The 15,483-nt window shown below is 49.6% G+C and overlaps 1 protein-coding gene across 1 annotated transcript; it reads left to right on the plus strand.

Moving 5' to 3' along the window:
- The first annotated feature begins 331 nt into the window (after positions 1-331).
- LOC123232205 (occludin) lies at positions 332-14,697 on the plus strand. The gene is made up of 8 exons (XM_044658582.1): positions 332-585; positions 1,822-2,516; positions 6,622-6,780; positions 10,963-11,105; positions 11,215-11,400; positions 11,765-11,936; positions 14,023-14,064; positions 14,278-14,697. The coding sequence occupies exons 2-8, from the start codon at positions 1,836-1,838 to the stop codon at positions 14,377-14,379; spliced, it is 1,485 nt and encodes a 494-aa protein (XP_044514517.1). The 5' UTR covers positions 332-585; positions 1,822-1,835; the 3' UTR covers positions 14,380-14,697.
- The last annotated feature ends 786 nt before the right edge of the window (positions 14,698-15,483 follow it).

The raw sequence follows: 15,483 nt of genomic DNA on the forward strand, positions 1-15,483 counted from the left end.
TGCAGGGAAAGGAAGGAACTGCCTGCGTGGGGCCTGGCCCTTTTGGGACCTGGACAACCCTCTGGCGGGGGAGCTGGCTCTCAGAATGAGAGGCCCTCCGGAAGAGAAGGGGTTAAGCTGCTCAGGCTGGCCAGGAACCAAAGAGGAGCCTGTGGGTCCCCACCAAGAGCTGCGCACCTGCCTCTCCCTGGCAGCAGGCGCACCAGCCTGGGTTCCCGCCCAGCACAGGCCCGGCTAAAGTTGGGTTAAGTCCAGCATGGGCCAAGCTTGTGGTTTTTCTCCTTTCCTTTAGCCTTTGTGTATCTACTAATGATTAATCCCTGCAGCCATTTTTCCAGGGACAAAGCGGGAGGGCAGGCCAAGGCTGCCCAGGGGAGCTAGGGGACCCCACCCCTTCGCTTTCAGCTCCCCCTCCCTACTCCGAGAGCCCCACCGTTTGGCGTTCCCCTGGGCACCCAGCGAAGGGGAAGGCAGGGGCACAACACCTTAGGACGGCCATCTGAGCCGGCTCCCGGAGCCTGGAAGTGGATCCCTGGAGAGAGGAGGCAGCCAGGTGGAGCCTGGGCAGGCAGGCACCGAGCTCAGGTAAAGGGTTCTGCCCCCATGGGAGCCTCAGAGCCCCCTCCAGGGAATAGCAAGGACTAGGAAGGAATTGGTGGAACCTGGGGAAGAGTCTCTGCTAGCAGGGGAAAGGCAGGAAGTTGGGGTGGCAGGGGGGCAGGCGAATGAAACACCCCACCGTTAAAGGTGATTGGGGCACTCGTAGGAGGAAGGGAGGTGGCCTATGGGATACAGGGAAGCAAGGGGCAGGGGGCCTCTCTGAGGGGGCATCTATCCATCCACCAGAGAAGGGGACGAGAGACAGAGTCTGCCAGTGCCTGGGACACCTGAGTTCAGCCCCCTCAGAAAGCAACTCTAGCTAGAGAGAGCCCACGACCTCCGGATTCCCTCCACGTCTTTCTCCTCCTTTAAAGCTATGGAGATTGAGGAGATGGTGATGGAGCTGATCTCCTAACAGGTGTCAGGTCATAAAATCACTGCACAAAGAGTGTCAACAATGGGAGGGATCGTAGAATGTCAGAACTGGGAGGGACTTTAGGGCATAGAACAGAGGATGCCAGAGCTGGAACAGAATATAGAATGTCAGAACTGGGAGGAACCTTAGTACACAAATTGTCAGAACTCTGGGTAGGGGGGACTTTAGAACTTACAACATAGAATGTTGGAGCTGGAATAGAATGTAGAATGTCAGAACTGGAAGGAACTTTAGTACAGAGAATGTCAGAACTGGGAGACTCTTTAGAACATAAAACATAGAATGTTGGAGCTGGAACAGAATGTAGAATATAGAATGTCAGAACTGGGAGGGACCTTAGTACAGAGAATGTCAGAACTGGGAGGGGCCTTAGAACATAAAACATAGAATGTTGGAGCTGGAACAGAATGTAGAATATAGAATGTCAGAACTTGGAAGGACCTTAGAACTTAAAACGTAGAATGTCAGAACTGGAAGAGAATATGGGAGATGGAATATAAGAGTTGAAAGATTTCTGAGAACATAAGTGTCAGAACTGGGATACATTTGAGAACGTGGAATATCAGAGATGGAGGGTAATTAAGAACACAGAATATCAGACCTGGAAGAGACTTCAGAACATATAATGCCAGAACTGGAAGGGCCCTTACTATATAGAAAGGCAGAGCTGGAATTGAATTTAGAACATAGAATATCAAAAGTGGAAGGACCTTAGAACGGAATGTCAGAGCTGGGAGTGAAGCTGGAATGTAAAGGGAGAATGAAGTCTGTATGCTCTGTTCCAGGTAGCCCCCTGCCCATGATGTATGAGAAAAGATCTTACACAGGCTATGGCCACCCCAGTTCCCGCTATGACTACCCACCTCCCTCTGGCCCTCCTGGCTCCTTCTACCTGGCAGACGTGCCTCTCCAACATTTCTACCAGTGGAAGTCCCCTCCAGGCATCACCCGCATCCTGCAGGGATTGGTGGTCTTCCTGTGTTTGGCTATCTTTGCCTGTGTGGCCTCCACCTTGGCCTGGGACTACTATGGCTTTGGCAGCGGCAGCGGCCTCCTAGGCTATGGGAGTGGCCTGAGTGGCTACTACAATGGCTACTATGGTGGCTACTACGGTGGCTATTATGGTGGCGTCACCAACCCAAGAGCGGCCAACGGCTTCATGATCGCCATGGCCGTCCTCTGCTTCCTGGTGACCCTGGGACTGGTCATAGCTGGTCTGGCCAAAACTTCAGGTGCCCGCTCTCGCCGCTTCTACCTGCTGGTCACGATACTCAGTGGCTTGCTGGCCTTCATCATGTTCATCGCCTCCATTGTCTATGTCGTGGGGGTGAACCCCCGGGCAGGACTGGGAGTCGGCTCTGGGAGTCTCTACTACAACCAGATGCTGATGCTCTGCGACCAGATGATGTCGCCCGTGGCAGCAGGTGGGGGGATCGTCAACCAGTACCTCTACCACTACTGCATGGTGGACCCCCAAGAGGTAAGAGCCACAGCAAGATCCCAGCACAGCTAGAGGGGGACTGGGTGGGAAGCTAGGCAGTGGGGAGTGTCTAGAGCTCAGAACTGGGGGGGCACAAAGACATGAGACCCTCAGACACATATTAACTGGGTGACCCTGGGCAACTCACTTAAGGAAAGGACAAATGAGCCAGGCACTGTGCTAAATGCTTTCCAAATATTGGATTTAATCCTTAGAACTCTGGGGGCAGGTACTATTATTATCCCCATTTTCTTTTCTTTTTCTTTCTTTATCAACCCTTACCTTCCATCTTAGAGTCACTACTAAGTATCGTTTCCAAGGCAGAAGAGTGGTAAGGCTAGGCAATTGGGGTTAAGTGATTTGCCCTGGGTCATACAGCTAGGAAGTATCTGAGGTTGGATTTGAACCCAGCACCTCCTATCTCTAGGCCTGGCTCTCTAACCATTGAACCACCTAGCTACCTCTATTAGCTCTATTTTAAAGAGGAAATTGAGGCTCTGCCAGTTCTCTCTCGGCCAGTAGCCACCCAGCTGCTGCCTCTGTTTAACTTTTCTGTGCTGCTGCCGTGAAGGCCATCTATCAATAATTCCAGCTTGCCAGTTATCTGAAGACAGTGATTTTATTTCGGCCCCTCTTCCCTCAAAACCTTTTTTGGTTCACTTCCATGCTTTAGCCTGGGGCAAAGAAAGCCAAAGGAAAAAGCCCATCAAGTTGGTGCAACTCTTACTATGCGACTTCCAGCCATTTGTGGACCCTCTCTAGACCTCAGACATCCTATCTATAAATGGGGGGATCCATTATTCCCACTTTTTTTTAAACCCTTCCTTTCAGTCTTAGAATCAATACTAAGGGCAAGAGGTCTTAGATTCAAATCTAACCTCGGACACTTCCTAGTTGTGTTGACCCAGGGCAAATCACTTAACCCCAATTGCCTATCACTTAATTCTCATTGCCTAGCTCTTACCACTCATCTGCCTTGGAAATGATATACAATATTAATCCTAAGACAGAAGACAAAGATTTTTAAAAATGAAAGATAAAAAAATAAGAAGAACAAAGAAGGGCTGGGTGATTGGAATTAAGTGACTCATCCAAGATCACACAGTTAGGAAACGTCAGGGGTCAGATTTGAACCCAGAACTTCCCATCTCTAGGCCTGGCACTCTACCTGCTGTGTTACCTCTCTACTCCTCATTCTCACTTTTTAGAGTTGCTGCAAATGCAGACGATTGTCTGTGAGATTCCTCTGGCCATTGTGGTATACAGTCTGAAGGAGGCTCGGACTTTGGTTCAAATCCTCATTCTGACCCTGGTTAGCTGGGTGACCCAGGGCAAGTCACTGAATTCCAAAGTGCCTCCAAAATGTGTTACTATTATCATGTTAATGGTTGTAATTATGATTAATAATATTAGAATGTTTTGTTAATACGGCATAATGATGACATTCTTCTGCTAATAGAGTCGGTAGCATAATGACAGTTCTTAGGAGAATTGTCTATCTCACTCAATCTGCATTCAACATGCTAAAACACAGACATTAGCCACAGCTCCCCTAATTACCCCCAAGTGAGATCGGAATCTCCTGATTATATGACAGGCGTCTACACCCAGTCATCGCCCCAATTACTCTCTTATTCTTTGGGCCCGGCTGAATGGGATAACAGCACAGGAGAGGAATATTGTTCCTCTCATCCATGTACATTCCAGTGATCCATTGTTGGGACAGAAATGTCTATCAGCATGACAGCTCGCTTCTCAATCGTGAAAATAAGAGCTCGTCTCCTCTAGGAGACAAAGGGCTTAATCTAGATCAGTGATTCCCAAAGTGGGCGCCACCGCCCCCTGGTGGGTGCTGCAGCGATCCAGGGAGGCGGTGATGGCCACAGGTGCATTTATCTTTCCTATTAATTGCTATTAATTTTTTTAAAAATTAATTTCCAGGGGGCTAAGTAATATTTTTTCTGGAAAGGGGGCGGTAGGCCAAAAAAGTTTGGGAAACACTGCTCTAGATGACTGGGGAGGCTTCTTCTGATTCTGTGACCTGGAGACCACAGTTTAGACAACAGCGGTGCTGGGGATGTGGCAAGCATAGTGATGGCGATGGCGACACTGATGGTGATTACCATAGGGAGGGTGACAATGAGGATGACAGAACTGGCAACACTGGGATGACGGTGATAGAGTTGAGGAAGATGAGGAGGAGGAAGAAGATGGAGATGAGAAGGAAGATGGTGGTGGTAGTCGTCATGATGGTCACAACAATGATGGAGATGGGAAGAATAACAATGACAAGTGTGATGACAGTAGGCATAGCAGTATGGCAGAGGGGGAAATACTTGGCTCAAAGGAGTATAGATTTAGAGCTAGAAGGAAGCTTGGAGGTCACTGAGTCATTTACACCTAAAGAAAATTAAAGTAAGACACATTAGGTGTCTGAGGCAGGATTTGAACCCAAGTTCTCCTGACTCCAAGTCAGCCTCTAATCCACTATGCCATACTTAAAAACACAAGAGGAGGGGGCAGCTGGGTAGCTCAGTGGAGTGAGAGTCAGGCCTAGAGACAGGAGGTCCTAGGTTCAAACCCAGCCTCAGTCACTTCCCAGCTGTGTGACCCTGGGCAAGTCACTTGACCCCCATTGCCCACCCTTACCAATCTTCCACCTATGAGACAATACACCGAAGTACAAGGGTTTAAAAAAAAACACACACACAAGAGGACTGGGTTTGAATCCCACCTCTGATACCTACTAGCTATGTGACCTACGGCAAGTCACTTTAACTTCTTTGATCCTCAGTTTCCTCATCTGTAAAACAGGAATAATAATTACCTTGCAAGGCTGTTGGGAATATCCAGTGAACTAATGCCCACTAACTGCTTCACGAACCTCAAGTCACGATATAGGTATCTGCTGTGATTATTGTTTTAATTTTAGCAATCATAATTATGTTGAAGGTGAAGTCTTCACTTTCTGGAGCTTTGGGACCTGATATGAAGGTCCCCTCCTCCTTTCACCTTTCCTAAGAGAATGCATCGGGGGTTTGGGGTAGGTAGGCCAATCCGATCACCACTTTGCCATTAGGGTACCAAATCAGTACTCCCCAGGTGTCTGAGGCTAGTCTCTCCCTGCTTCCCCAGTCTCCAAGGCCAGAGCCCCGTACTAAGCAGCCTCTCTTGGCCACTTACCCTTCCTCCCAGACTCAGTACCTCCCTCCATGAAATCCTCCCATTCCTAAGATCTCCTTGGACAGTTCTGGAGTGATAAACCAGCTCACCTGATCGGCTTCTCTGCCCCCATGTCCTTCCCTCTCACCCCTAAGGACCCTGCATGTTCTCCAGGAGCTACAGTGTGAGAAAGGAAGTTCAGAGCAGAGAGAGAAGCCAGTGGTTTTAAGCCAAGTCAGAAATAATCAGAGTTGATAAGCATGTATTAAATGCCTACTATGTGCAGGCACTGTGCCAATAGTTAAGGATACAAAGAAAGTGGAAGACAGTTCTCCCCCTCAAGGAGTTTAAAATTGGATGGGGGAGAGATTACATTAAAAACTAGAGTCGGGGATGGTGCTCAGTGGACAGAGAGCCAGACCTGGAGACTGGAGGTTCTGGGTTCAAATCTGGTCTCAGATACGTCCTAAGTGTATGACCTTGGACAAGTCACTTAGCCCCCTTAGATCTTACTGTTCTTCTGCCTCGGAACACAGTATTGATTCTAAGATGGAAGGTAAGGGATTTTTTTAAAAAGCTGAAGTGGGAGGAGAGCTTACCTGATGGGTGTGGGGCAAAGTGGGGCACAGTGAAATGATTCAACTAGGGTGGAAAATGATCTGAGGAGACGTGAGTTTCCCAGACGATTTCATCTTGTAGAAGGATGCATCCTAGAGATGATGAAGTCCAGGAGAGAGGCCAGGCGGGAGGTGATGAGAATTTCCTCAGTGCCATCAAATGAATGGCAAGAAGGTGGAGATGGGGGATTTTGAAGGCAATCTGCCAATTCGGGGCTCAGAGTAGGTATCTCCCCTTGCTGTCATCCCTAGCAAGGGCCCCATACTTCCAAGTCCAGAGGGCATTCCTGATTCTGAGCCCATGTTCTTCCTTTCTCCTCCCTCAGGCTGTGGCCATAGTGTGTGGCTTCCTCATCGTCATCCTCCTCTGTGTCATCTGCTATTTTGCCCAGAAGACCCGTCACAAGATCTGGAAGTATGGAAAGCCCAACATTTTCTGGGACAGGCCCCTGGCTACCACAGAAGGTCCCAATGTGGAGGAGTGGGTAAGTGGTCCTAGGGGTCACAGTGTGGAGGGGGGGACCTTCACAGGGTAGGGGAGTGGATAAGCAGCCTGGGAGGGCAGGGAGTCCCATCAGAGAAGTCAAATGACTTGTTTGGAGTCACACAAATCCCATATGTTAGAGCCATGAATTGAACCCCCATCCCCTGCTCCTGAGACCAATGTTCTTACCTCCCTCCACTTACTAGCTGTATGATCTTGAGCAAACTACTTTTATTTTCTGTGCCTCAGCTTCCTCATCCACAAAAATGGGGGTGAGAATCCTTGTACTTATCTATCTCTGAAAGAGAAGGCAGGTGGTGGTAATAAGAGTTGAGGAGATATAATGGATAGAGTTCAACCTGGATTCAGAAAGACCCAAGTTCAAGTCTAGCCTCAGACACTTCCTAGCTATGTGACCCTGGGCAAGTCACTAAAAAAATACAACAACAACAACAACAAAAAATCTCTGCCTGCCTCAGTTTCCTCATCTATAAAATGAACCAGAGAAGGAAATGGCCAACCACTCCATTATCTTTGCCAAGAAAACCCCAGATGGGGTCACAAAGGGTTGGATACAACTGAAAAGACCAAAACGCAACATGTGGAAAAGGGACAATGATAGCACGCAGCCGCTGAGGTGCTCTGAAATCATGTGCTTTGCTACCTGAATGCTAGCTTTTATCAGAATAGGGACAGGACCTGTGACTTCATTGATAGAGAAAACTCCCAAGTGGGGAAATTCCCTTTACCAACATGGCTCCTTAATTTTCATCTCAGAGAGTCACCTAGCTGAGAAGTTAAATGGTTTGGCCCAGGATCTCCAAGTCAGTAGATGTCAGAATTTGAATCTAGGTCTCTGTCCATTGTTACCATGCTGCCTCCCTAGAGAAAAGGCACTTCGGCATTCGTCCCCCTGGGGAGTCAGTTTGCCTCAGTGCTACTTGGCCTCAGCAGAGAGCTCGGTACCAGGGTCTCAGGTCTGTCTACGTGGGTCCCTCCCCTGCCTTCACTGTTTGCTTAAGATAGACTGAGTTTCAGTATGGAAAATGATTAACCTCAAGCCTGGGCAGCTGGACAGGGGGCAGAGCCAGAGAAAGAGCCCAGAAAAGGTGGGGCGTGTTGCTGTCAGGATGCCTGGCCCAAGGGGGTGGGAGTGATCTGGGGAGTGGGAACATGCTTGGGGAGTGCCCACCTTTGGGGAAACAGCCTCTCAGAGCCAAGAAGGCCAGGACTGTCCAGAGCCACGTAGTCTAGGAATGCTCTGGACAACGCCCTTAACAAGTGGCCATCCAGCCTCCTCTTGAAACTTTCTAGAGAGGGGGAGCTCACTCCCCCCCCCAAAGTAGCCCGTTCCATTTTGGGACAACTCTAATTGTTGAGAAGTTTCGTCTGATATCAAGCCTGGGCGTGTTTCCCTGCAGCCCCTGCTCTTGGCTCCTGGTGCCAAAATTAGTCTGATCTTGGGTCCATGAGGCAGGCTTATGAAGACAGGGATGTCATCAATTCACCCCGGTGTCCTGCATCTCCCTGGGGGCCTGGAGTAGGGAGGAGAAGGGAAGTCCCATCCAGGCTGGGGCAGAGGGACTCACATACACCACAAGAGGCCGATGTGCGACTGAAGTTGTGTGATGGAAGATGAAGTTGTGAACCTCAAATTCAGAATCATATGAGTTCAGAGTTGAGGCCACGCAGTCTAGGAGGTTTCCTGGAGGAGGCTGGCCTTGGAAGGACTTGGAGAAACAGGGAATATAGGATCATATTTTAGAACTGGAAAGGACAGCAGAAGTCATCTAGTCTGACCTCAATTTACCTTTTGTTAAAAGCCCTTTTTAACTATAACAGCTCTAAGACAGAAGGGCAACAGCTAGGCAGTTGGGGTTAAGTGACTTGCCCAGGGTCATTCAGCTAGGAAGTGTCTGAGGCCAAATTTGAACCCAGGTCCTCCCAATTCCATTCCTAGCACTCTATCCACTGTGCCACCTAAATGACCCTTCCCTCAGTTTACAGTTGAGGAAACTGAGATCCAAAGAGGTTAAGGAAATTACCTAAAGTCACATGGATAGTAAATGACATGAACCAGGATTCAAACCCCATTCCCCTCACTTCAAACATACTTCTGCAGAGTTCTCACTGCAAAAAGCAGTCCTCAGCGTCAAAAGACTTCCCAGTTCCAACATTCCCTCCCTCTGCAAGTTCTTTGCCTATCTAAGCCTCAGTTTCCTCATCTGTAAAATGGGCATGATAATAGTTCTGGTACCTGCCTCACAGGATCCTTATGAAGGACAAACAAAATATTTGGACTAGAAAAATGGACGTTTCTCTAGTCAGGGGGCAGGGAGACCACGAGGTTCAGTGAAAAGAGAACTTGGATTCAGATATGAACTCTGCACTGCCTAGCTGCCACCGTGTGACTTTGGATAAGTCATTAACCTCTTCAGGCAAAGGTAGGGTGCTACCTCTTCTGCTAAATGAGGAAGATTGAAAGCAGAGATTGGGTAGCCAAGAACTAGAGACAGTACTCCAGAAGGGCTGTTTGTGTTCCATCATTTCAGCCGTGTCTGATTCTTCATGACCCCATTGGGGTTTTCTGGGCAAAGAGACTGGAGTGATTTGACATTTCCTTCTCCAGCTCATGTTACAGATGAGGAAACTGAGGCAAACCGGGTAAAATGACTTGGCCAGGATCATATAGCTAATAAGAATCTGAAGCTAGATTTGAATTCAGAAAGCCCAGTGCGCCACCTAGCTACTCCAGAAGTCAGGATCCCTCAATCACAAAGGCACAAAGACTCCACTCCATTCTAAGGTTTTACAACTCGCACTCTGTACTTTTGTGCAATCCCAGAATTTATCCATGCCCAGAAGAGGATTTCCCCCTGGGAGAATTTTACGAGTCTATGTGGGAGGGGAGCAAAGACGGCCATGTCCTCCATGTGTGGCTGGAGTCAAGTCAACCCAGGACATGTTTTTTAATGGGGGGAGGTGGGGAGGTTGGACTAGACAAGATCCCTTCCCAATCTCAATCTAAGGAGTCACAGTGGAGGCTAGGTGGGCAGCGTAGGGAGGAAGGAGGAAAGAGAAAGGTCGGAATGAGAGAGAACTTGTGAAGATATCCCTGAAAGGAGCCTCCCCCACCACAAACACACACACAGAGGACAGTTCAAAAATTCCCTGACCCCCAACTACCTGCAGAGGCAGAAGCTCTGTTGTTCTTAGCCCCATTTCACAAGTGGAGAAACTGAGGAGAGAGGTGACTTCTTCAGGCTCACGTAGGCAGTGGCCAGCTTCAAATCCAGCATTCTTTCTGCATACTGCCTTCCTGGAGCCCTTAAACTTACCCACTTCTGTCTCTTCCACCCCCATCTTTGACTTCCCCAGTTCTCCAAGAAGGGGCAATCATTAAACCTTCCATCGGAAGGACCGATGGTCTCAAATCTTTGGGCGAGTCAGGGATAAGGAGGCAAAAGTCCAGTCGAGGAGGAGCTGAGTATGAAGTCACTCCCCCACCTCTTACCTCCCACCCAAAAAGACCACCCCGCATCCACACAGTGCCAGGTCCAAGCCACGAGGATTGTTTGAGCCCATCCTCTAGGCCACAGCTCTCAGCCTCACACCGGATTCAGGCTTGAAGGAACCTGAGAGATGAACTAGTCCAGTCTTCTGTCCTCAGCTACCCAGTGTTCCCTGCTCTTAGCCTGGCTCAGTTATGACTCATCTGCCAGAGGCTATTGTACCCAGGAAGCTGCAAGCCTTACCCCACCGTGCCATCTCTTCACCTGGCTGCCGTAGGGGTATTCCTAGAAACCTGGGTATAGAGTCAGAAGGTCCGAATTCTAGCCTCAAGGTCCAGTTACTTCATTCAAGCAAATAATTTCCTATTATCGTTTTCCCCATCAGTAAAACGAGAGGAAATAATCTCTATGTTTCCTCTCAGCTTTAACATTCTCTCTTCTAGGGCCTCTTATAGCCCCTATGTTCTATATATGTGGTTCTGGGTTCGAAAACCCCCTTCTGAGTCTGACATCCTAAGATTCTATGGCTTAACTCTTCTGAGCCTCAATGTCTCCCACTGTAAAATGGGCAAAGTAACAACAGCTAGAGGACCGTTGTAAGGAAAGGACATTTTAAATTATGGAGAGTTATCAAAATAGGAATTCTTGCTGCTTTTTGTTATTATTTCTAGGTGAAGAATGTATCTGGTGATGCTGGTACACAGGATGAGACCGCTACATTGGCGTACTCAGAGAAGCCCATCAGCCCCCTGACCAGTGCTTTCCTGCCACCTCAGGAGAACAGCTATGGCTACCCAACCCCGTGCAGCCTCAGGTGGGCATGGGCTCTCTGGGGGTGGGCACCTTAGAGGCTCAACCTCTACCCCTGCCTACTCTCCACAACTTGGGCACAAGAACTTAACATTCTCTGACCCTTCTTCCAGTGCCCCACCTCTTGAAGGGACCAGTTTTCCAGAAGAAAAAGACAAAGAGCCCACGAGTCGGCCCCCTGCCAGACGGGGCCAGCGCCAAAGACAACGTCCAACAGGGCTGGAAGAAATACAGTATGAGACGTATTATACCACCGCGGCAGAATCCAGTGAAGAGCAGGACCGGGATGATTGGGCCAGGTGAGTCTAGGTGCTTCCATGAGGCTACAGGACCTCAAAAGGCTACCCACAGTCCCCCAAGCATCCACAGGTCCTTTACTTGAGAAAGGGGACATGGCGGGTGGGTAGGTATCCTCTCCCCTGGGCTCTGCACAGACCTCCATACCCTGGTGGAGAAAACTTGTATAGGCATCCCTCAAAGCCTGGTGGTCATTCTCTCTCCCTTGTTGGCTTATGGGTACTTGGGCCTATAAAATATATACACCTGTCATATACACATGCCTGGATATGCAGTGAGAGGAGAAGGGAAGGAAGTAGAAACCCAGGCTCCAAACTCCAGCCCCCCAACACCAGCCAGTACCCACACCCCCTGCCATGCCTGCAGCCTCTACCCACCTATCACCTCGGACGCCACCCGCCAGACCTACAAGGCGGAGTTCAACAGTGACCTTCAGCGTTACAAAGCCCTGTGCTCTGAGATGGATGACATTGGAGCTCAGCTCACACAGCTCAGCCAGGAGTTGGACAGCCTCCCGGAGGGCAGCTTACGCTACCAGGTGAAGGTCCCTGGGGAACGGGAAGCAGACAAGGCAGGATGGGACAGGGCTGCAGGGCAGGGGCACCTTCTTCTCTTTCTGCAGCAGAATGGAGGTCCTGTCCATCCAAACCCTGGGGCTGGGCCGCCACTGTCCCAAGGACTCTTCTAATACTTTAGAACAAGGGACAATAGACTAAAGGAAATTTCAAATGGGGAACGTTAAAGCTGGGTGAGATTTCTTAGAACAGAAAATTTCAGAGCTGGGAGGGAGCTTAGAACAGAGAATGTCAGAGCTGGGAGGGAGCTTAGAATAGAGAATGTCAGAGCTGGGAGAGATCTTAGAACAGAGAATGTCAGAGCTGGGAGAGATCTTAGAATAGAGGATGTCAGAGTTGGGAGGACCCTTAGAACCCAGAACATTAGAGCTTTTGGAAGGCACTTGTTAGGGACTCTTGTATAGCTGCTTAAGGTTTCAAAGTACTTTACACACATCATCCTAGTTCATTCTTCATATCAATGTTATCCCCATTTTGCAGTTGAGGAGAAAGACTCAGAGAAGTAACTTGTCCTTGGTCACACAGTGAGTAAGACTGGATTCCTTCCCAGGTCTCTCCTCATCCTTACGGAATCCAGGGCTCTTTCCGCTAAACCTCTCATAGAACACAGAACATAAAATGTCAAGACCAGAAAGGATCTGACACACCATCTATGGATCAAATGCAATATTTATAAAGCATTTATTTAGTAGAGTGCCCGGCACATGGGAGGTTCATTAAAAAAAAAAAAAAAAAAAAAAAACTTGCCTCCTCTTAGTATCAGTTCTAAGACAGAAGAGTGGCAAGGGCTAGGCAATCAGAGTTAAGTGACTTGCCCAGGGTCACACAGCTAGGAAGTGCCTGAGGTCATATTTGAACCCAGGTCTGGTGCTTTATCCACTGTGCTACCATAGTAGGCTCTTAACAAATACCTGTTCTCTTCTCTCCTTTCCCATCTAGTCTAACCCCTCATTTTGCTGATGGGGAAACAGAAGCCCAGAGAGGAAGTGACCTGTCCAAAGTCACAGGAGTCAGTGATAGGACTTGGGCTAGAACCCCACTAGTTCTTTCACCCACACACACTAGCAGCCCCCTGCACTATCGGAATCTACCCTGCTGCTTCTTAGTCCCACAAGGACAGGCAGGACCTTAGCAGGAAGCTGCCAGCTCAGCCCCTCCCCTGGCTGCCCAGAGAACTGGTTTGCCCAGGCCTAGCCTCACTTCACAAGAGGCCTTTGTTCCCCCACCTAAAACCCTTCTCTCTCCCCACCCACTGGGCTTCCTGGGGCCCTCCTATCAGCCCCTCAGGCTAAGGGCTCCCAAAAATCAGGACGGAGTCTCTCCCCACCCTCTGTCCCTGACCAGGCCAGAATATCTGTGTAGAGCTTCGTGGCCATGGACAAATCCCACCTGACCTCTTAGATTCCTCTGTCATCTAGGCCTAATAAGGAATGTCCATGGGGGTAGGAAACAAGAATGTGGGGTGTAGACACAGCCAGGACATCCTGGTCCTAGGTTCCAGTTGTGCTATGGTCCCTTCATATCTCTGTCCCTCGGTTTCCTCACGGATCAAATGAAGGAAAAAGATTATTAAAAGCTTACAAATGCTCTGAGTACTTGGCTAAGTAACCCAGATACAAATGAGCAAGGTAGTTCCTGCTCCCAAAGAGTTTATTCTTCAGGGGAGGGAGACAGCCCAAAGGAAAGCAAGATTTGGAAAGAGGACGTAGGGGGTACGCATGTACCTGCAGTGACACAGCTCAGAGATGGGAGATGGGCAGGGACCAAAAAAGTAAGAGGAAAGCTCATCCATCAGAACCCAGAAACTGGGGTGCCCCAGGAGTAAAGGTCAGAGCTCCAGAGGGAGAACATTGGTCTTGCAGGCAGCATGGGATGGAGACAGCCAGGAGGTGACCTAGTAAGCCCAACAGATGATGGGGATAAATAATGGGGCTAATACTTAAATGACCAACCTCATAGGGTAGTTGTGGGAGGTGAACTGTTATGGGAGGGATAGGCATGGGGCCAAGACGGGGTTCCTGGTGGAATCTGAAGTTCCTTCCTTCCTAGGGCGTTGCTGAAGAGTACAACCGGCTAAAAGACCTGAAGAGGGTAAGATGCCCCCCGGTCATCCCTGACAGTATTTCCCCGGGAAAGTGGATCTTGTCCCCTCTCTGGAAGTGCCAGGGCATGGAGCCTAGACCGCCTAGGGCTCCGCTTACCCAGGGGAGAGAGACTTCTGGGGCTTGGACAAAGGAGACACAAGCAGGACACCATGGCTGGTGGTTAACCAATTTGCCTATTTCCTTCTCTTCTTCCCCCCAGAGTCCTGAATACCAAAGCAAGAAATCAGAGACCCAGAGCCTTCGAGACAAGCTTTGTCATATCAAGCGCATGGTCGGGGCCTATGACCAGACCCGGAGCTAATGGGGAGGAGGGTCGGCCTCTCTGGGTGCTGGGTTCCCAGGCTCTTGGTCTAGGAACTATCTCTTTACATACCCAGAGTAAGACTGGGTGCCATGGAACCTGCCCACCCCTATCCTGTAGTGGGGAGCTAGCCTCCCCAAGTTTTCCTATGAACTCTTCTGCTGGGTCAAGGGCCAGGGTCCCCCCTCGGTACCCAAGAAAGAGGCAATGGCAGCCAGAGGTGACCCCAGCCCTGAGGTGGGTTAAGGGTGGGAGGGGGAGGTTCAGCAGCCTGAAGTTACTTTATACATCAATAAAGTCTGCTCTGCTGTTTGGGAAGGGCCCTTTCCCTGCCCTGCTTGGGGGTGGGGATGGGGGGGAAGAGAAGCCTCAGTCTCCAAAGTCCAGGGGCCCTGGTTACGGAGAACTCAAGAAGGCAGGCCTCCAAGAAACCATGCCACAGAAGTCAGGTGTTAGGCCAAAAAAGAGATCAGACAGCATGCCTGAAAATGTCAAAACCTGGAAAAAATCCCCAGATAGAGAGCATGAAAGAAATGGACATGTTCTTTAGTCTTTCCTTGGGTGAGGGGAGAAAGATACTGGCAGCTTCCTTTTACTCTGAACCAGGAGGTGGGGCCCTGGCACATCTCGGCTCCTGTTACCCAGCCCTCTACCTGAAGGGGCATAGGGGGCATCCCCTTCTTTTTCCAGCTTCACACAAGGGGATTTCTACTTCTGCCTCATTCCTGCTGGGAGTAGAGGGAGGGAGGGAAGGAGAAAGGATGCCTCTGCCCACCCACACTCCCTCCAGATCTGAGGATCACCCCCCCCAAGAGCACTTTTAACAGCTACACCCCCTCTCTCAGGCCTTCCCAACCAAGGACCATCTGGATATTTGGAGGGAAGGAGGGGCCTTCCCCATAAGAAAGCGTCAGTTAGCACTGGTGAAATTTGGAGACCAGTGTGTGGGCACAGTTATAATGTAATGGAGAGAGAGCAGAGGAAGGAAGGGAGGGAGGGGGAAAGGGAGGGGGGGAGGGAGAGAGAGAGAGAGAGAGAGAGAGAGAGAGAGAGAGAGAGAGAGAGAGAGAGAGAGAGAGAGAGAGAGAGAGAGAGTTTTTAAGT

The sequence above is a fragment of the Gracilinanus agilis genome, chromosome 1, assembly GCF_016433145.1.
Source record: "Gracilinanus agilis isolate LMUSP501 chromosome 1, AgileGrace, whole genome shotgun sequence".
Classification (NCBI taxonomy): Eukaryota; Metazoa; Chordata; class Mammalia; order Didelphimorphia; family Didelphidae; genus Gracilinanus; species Gracilinanus agilis.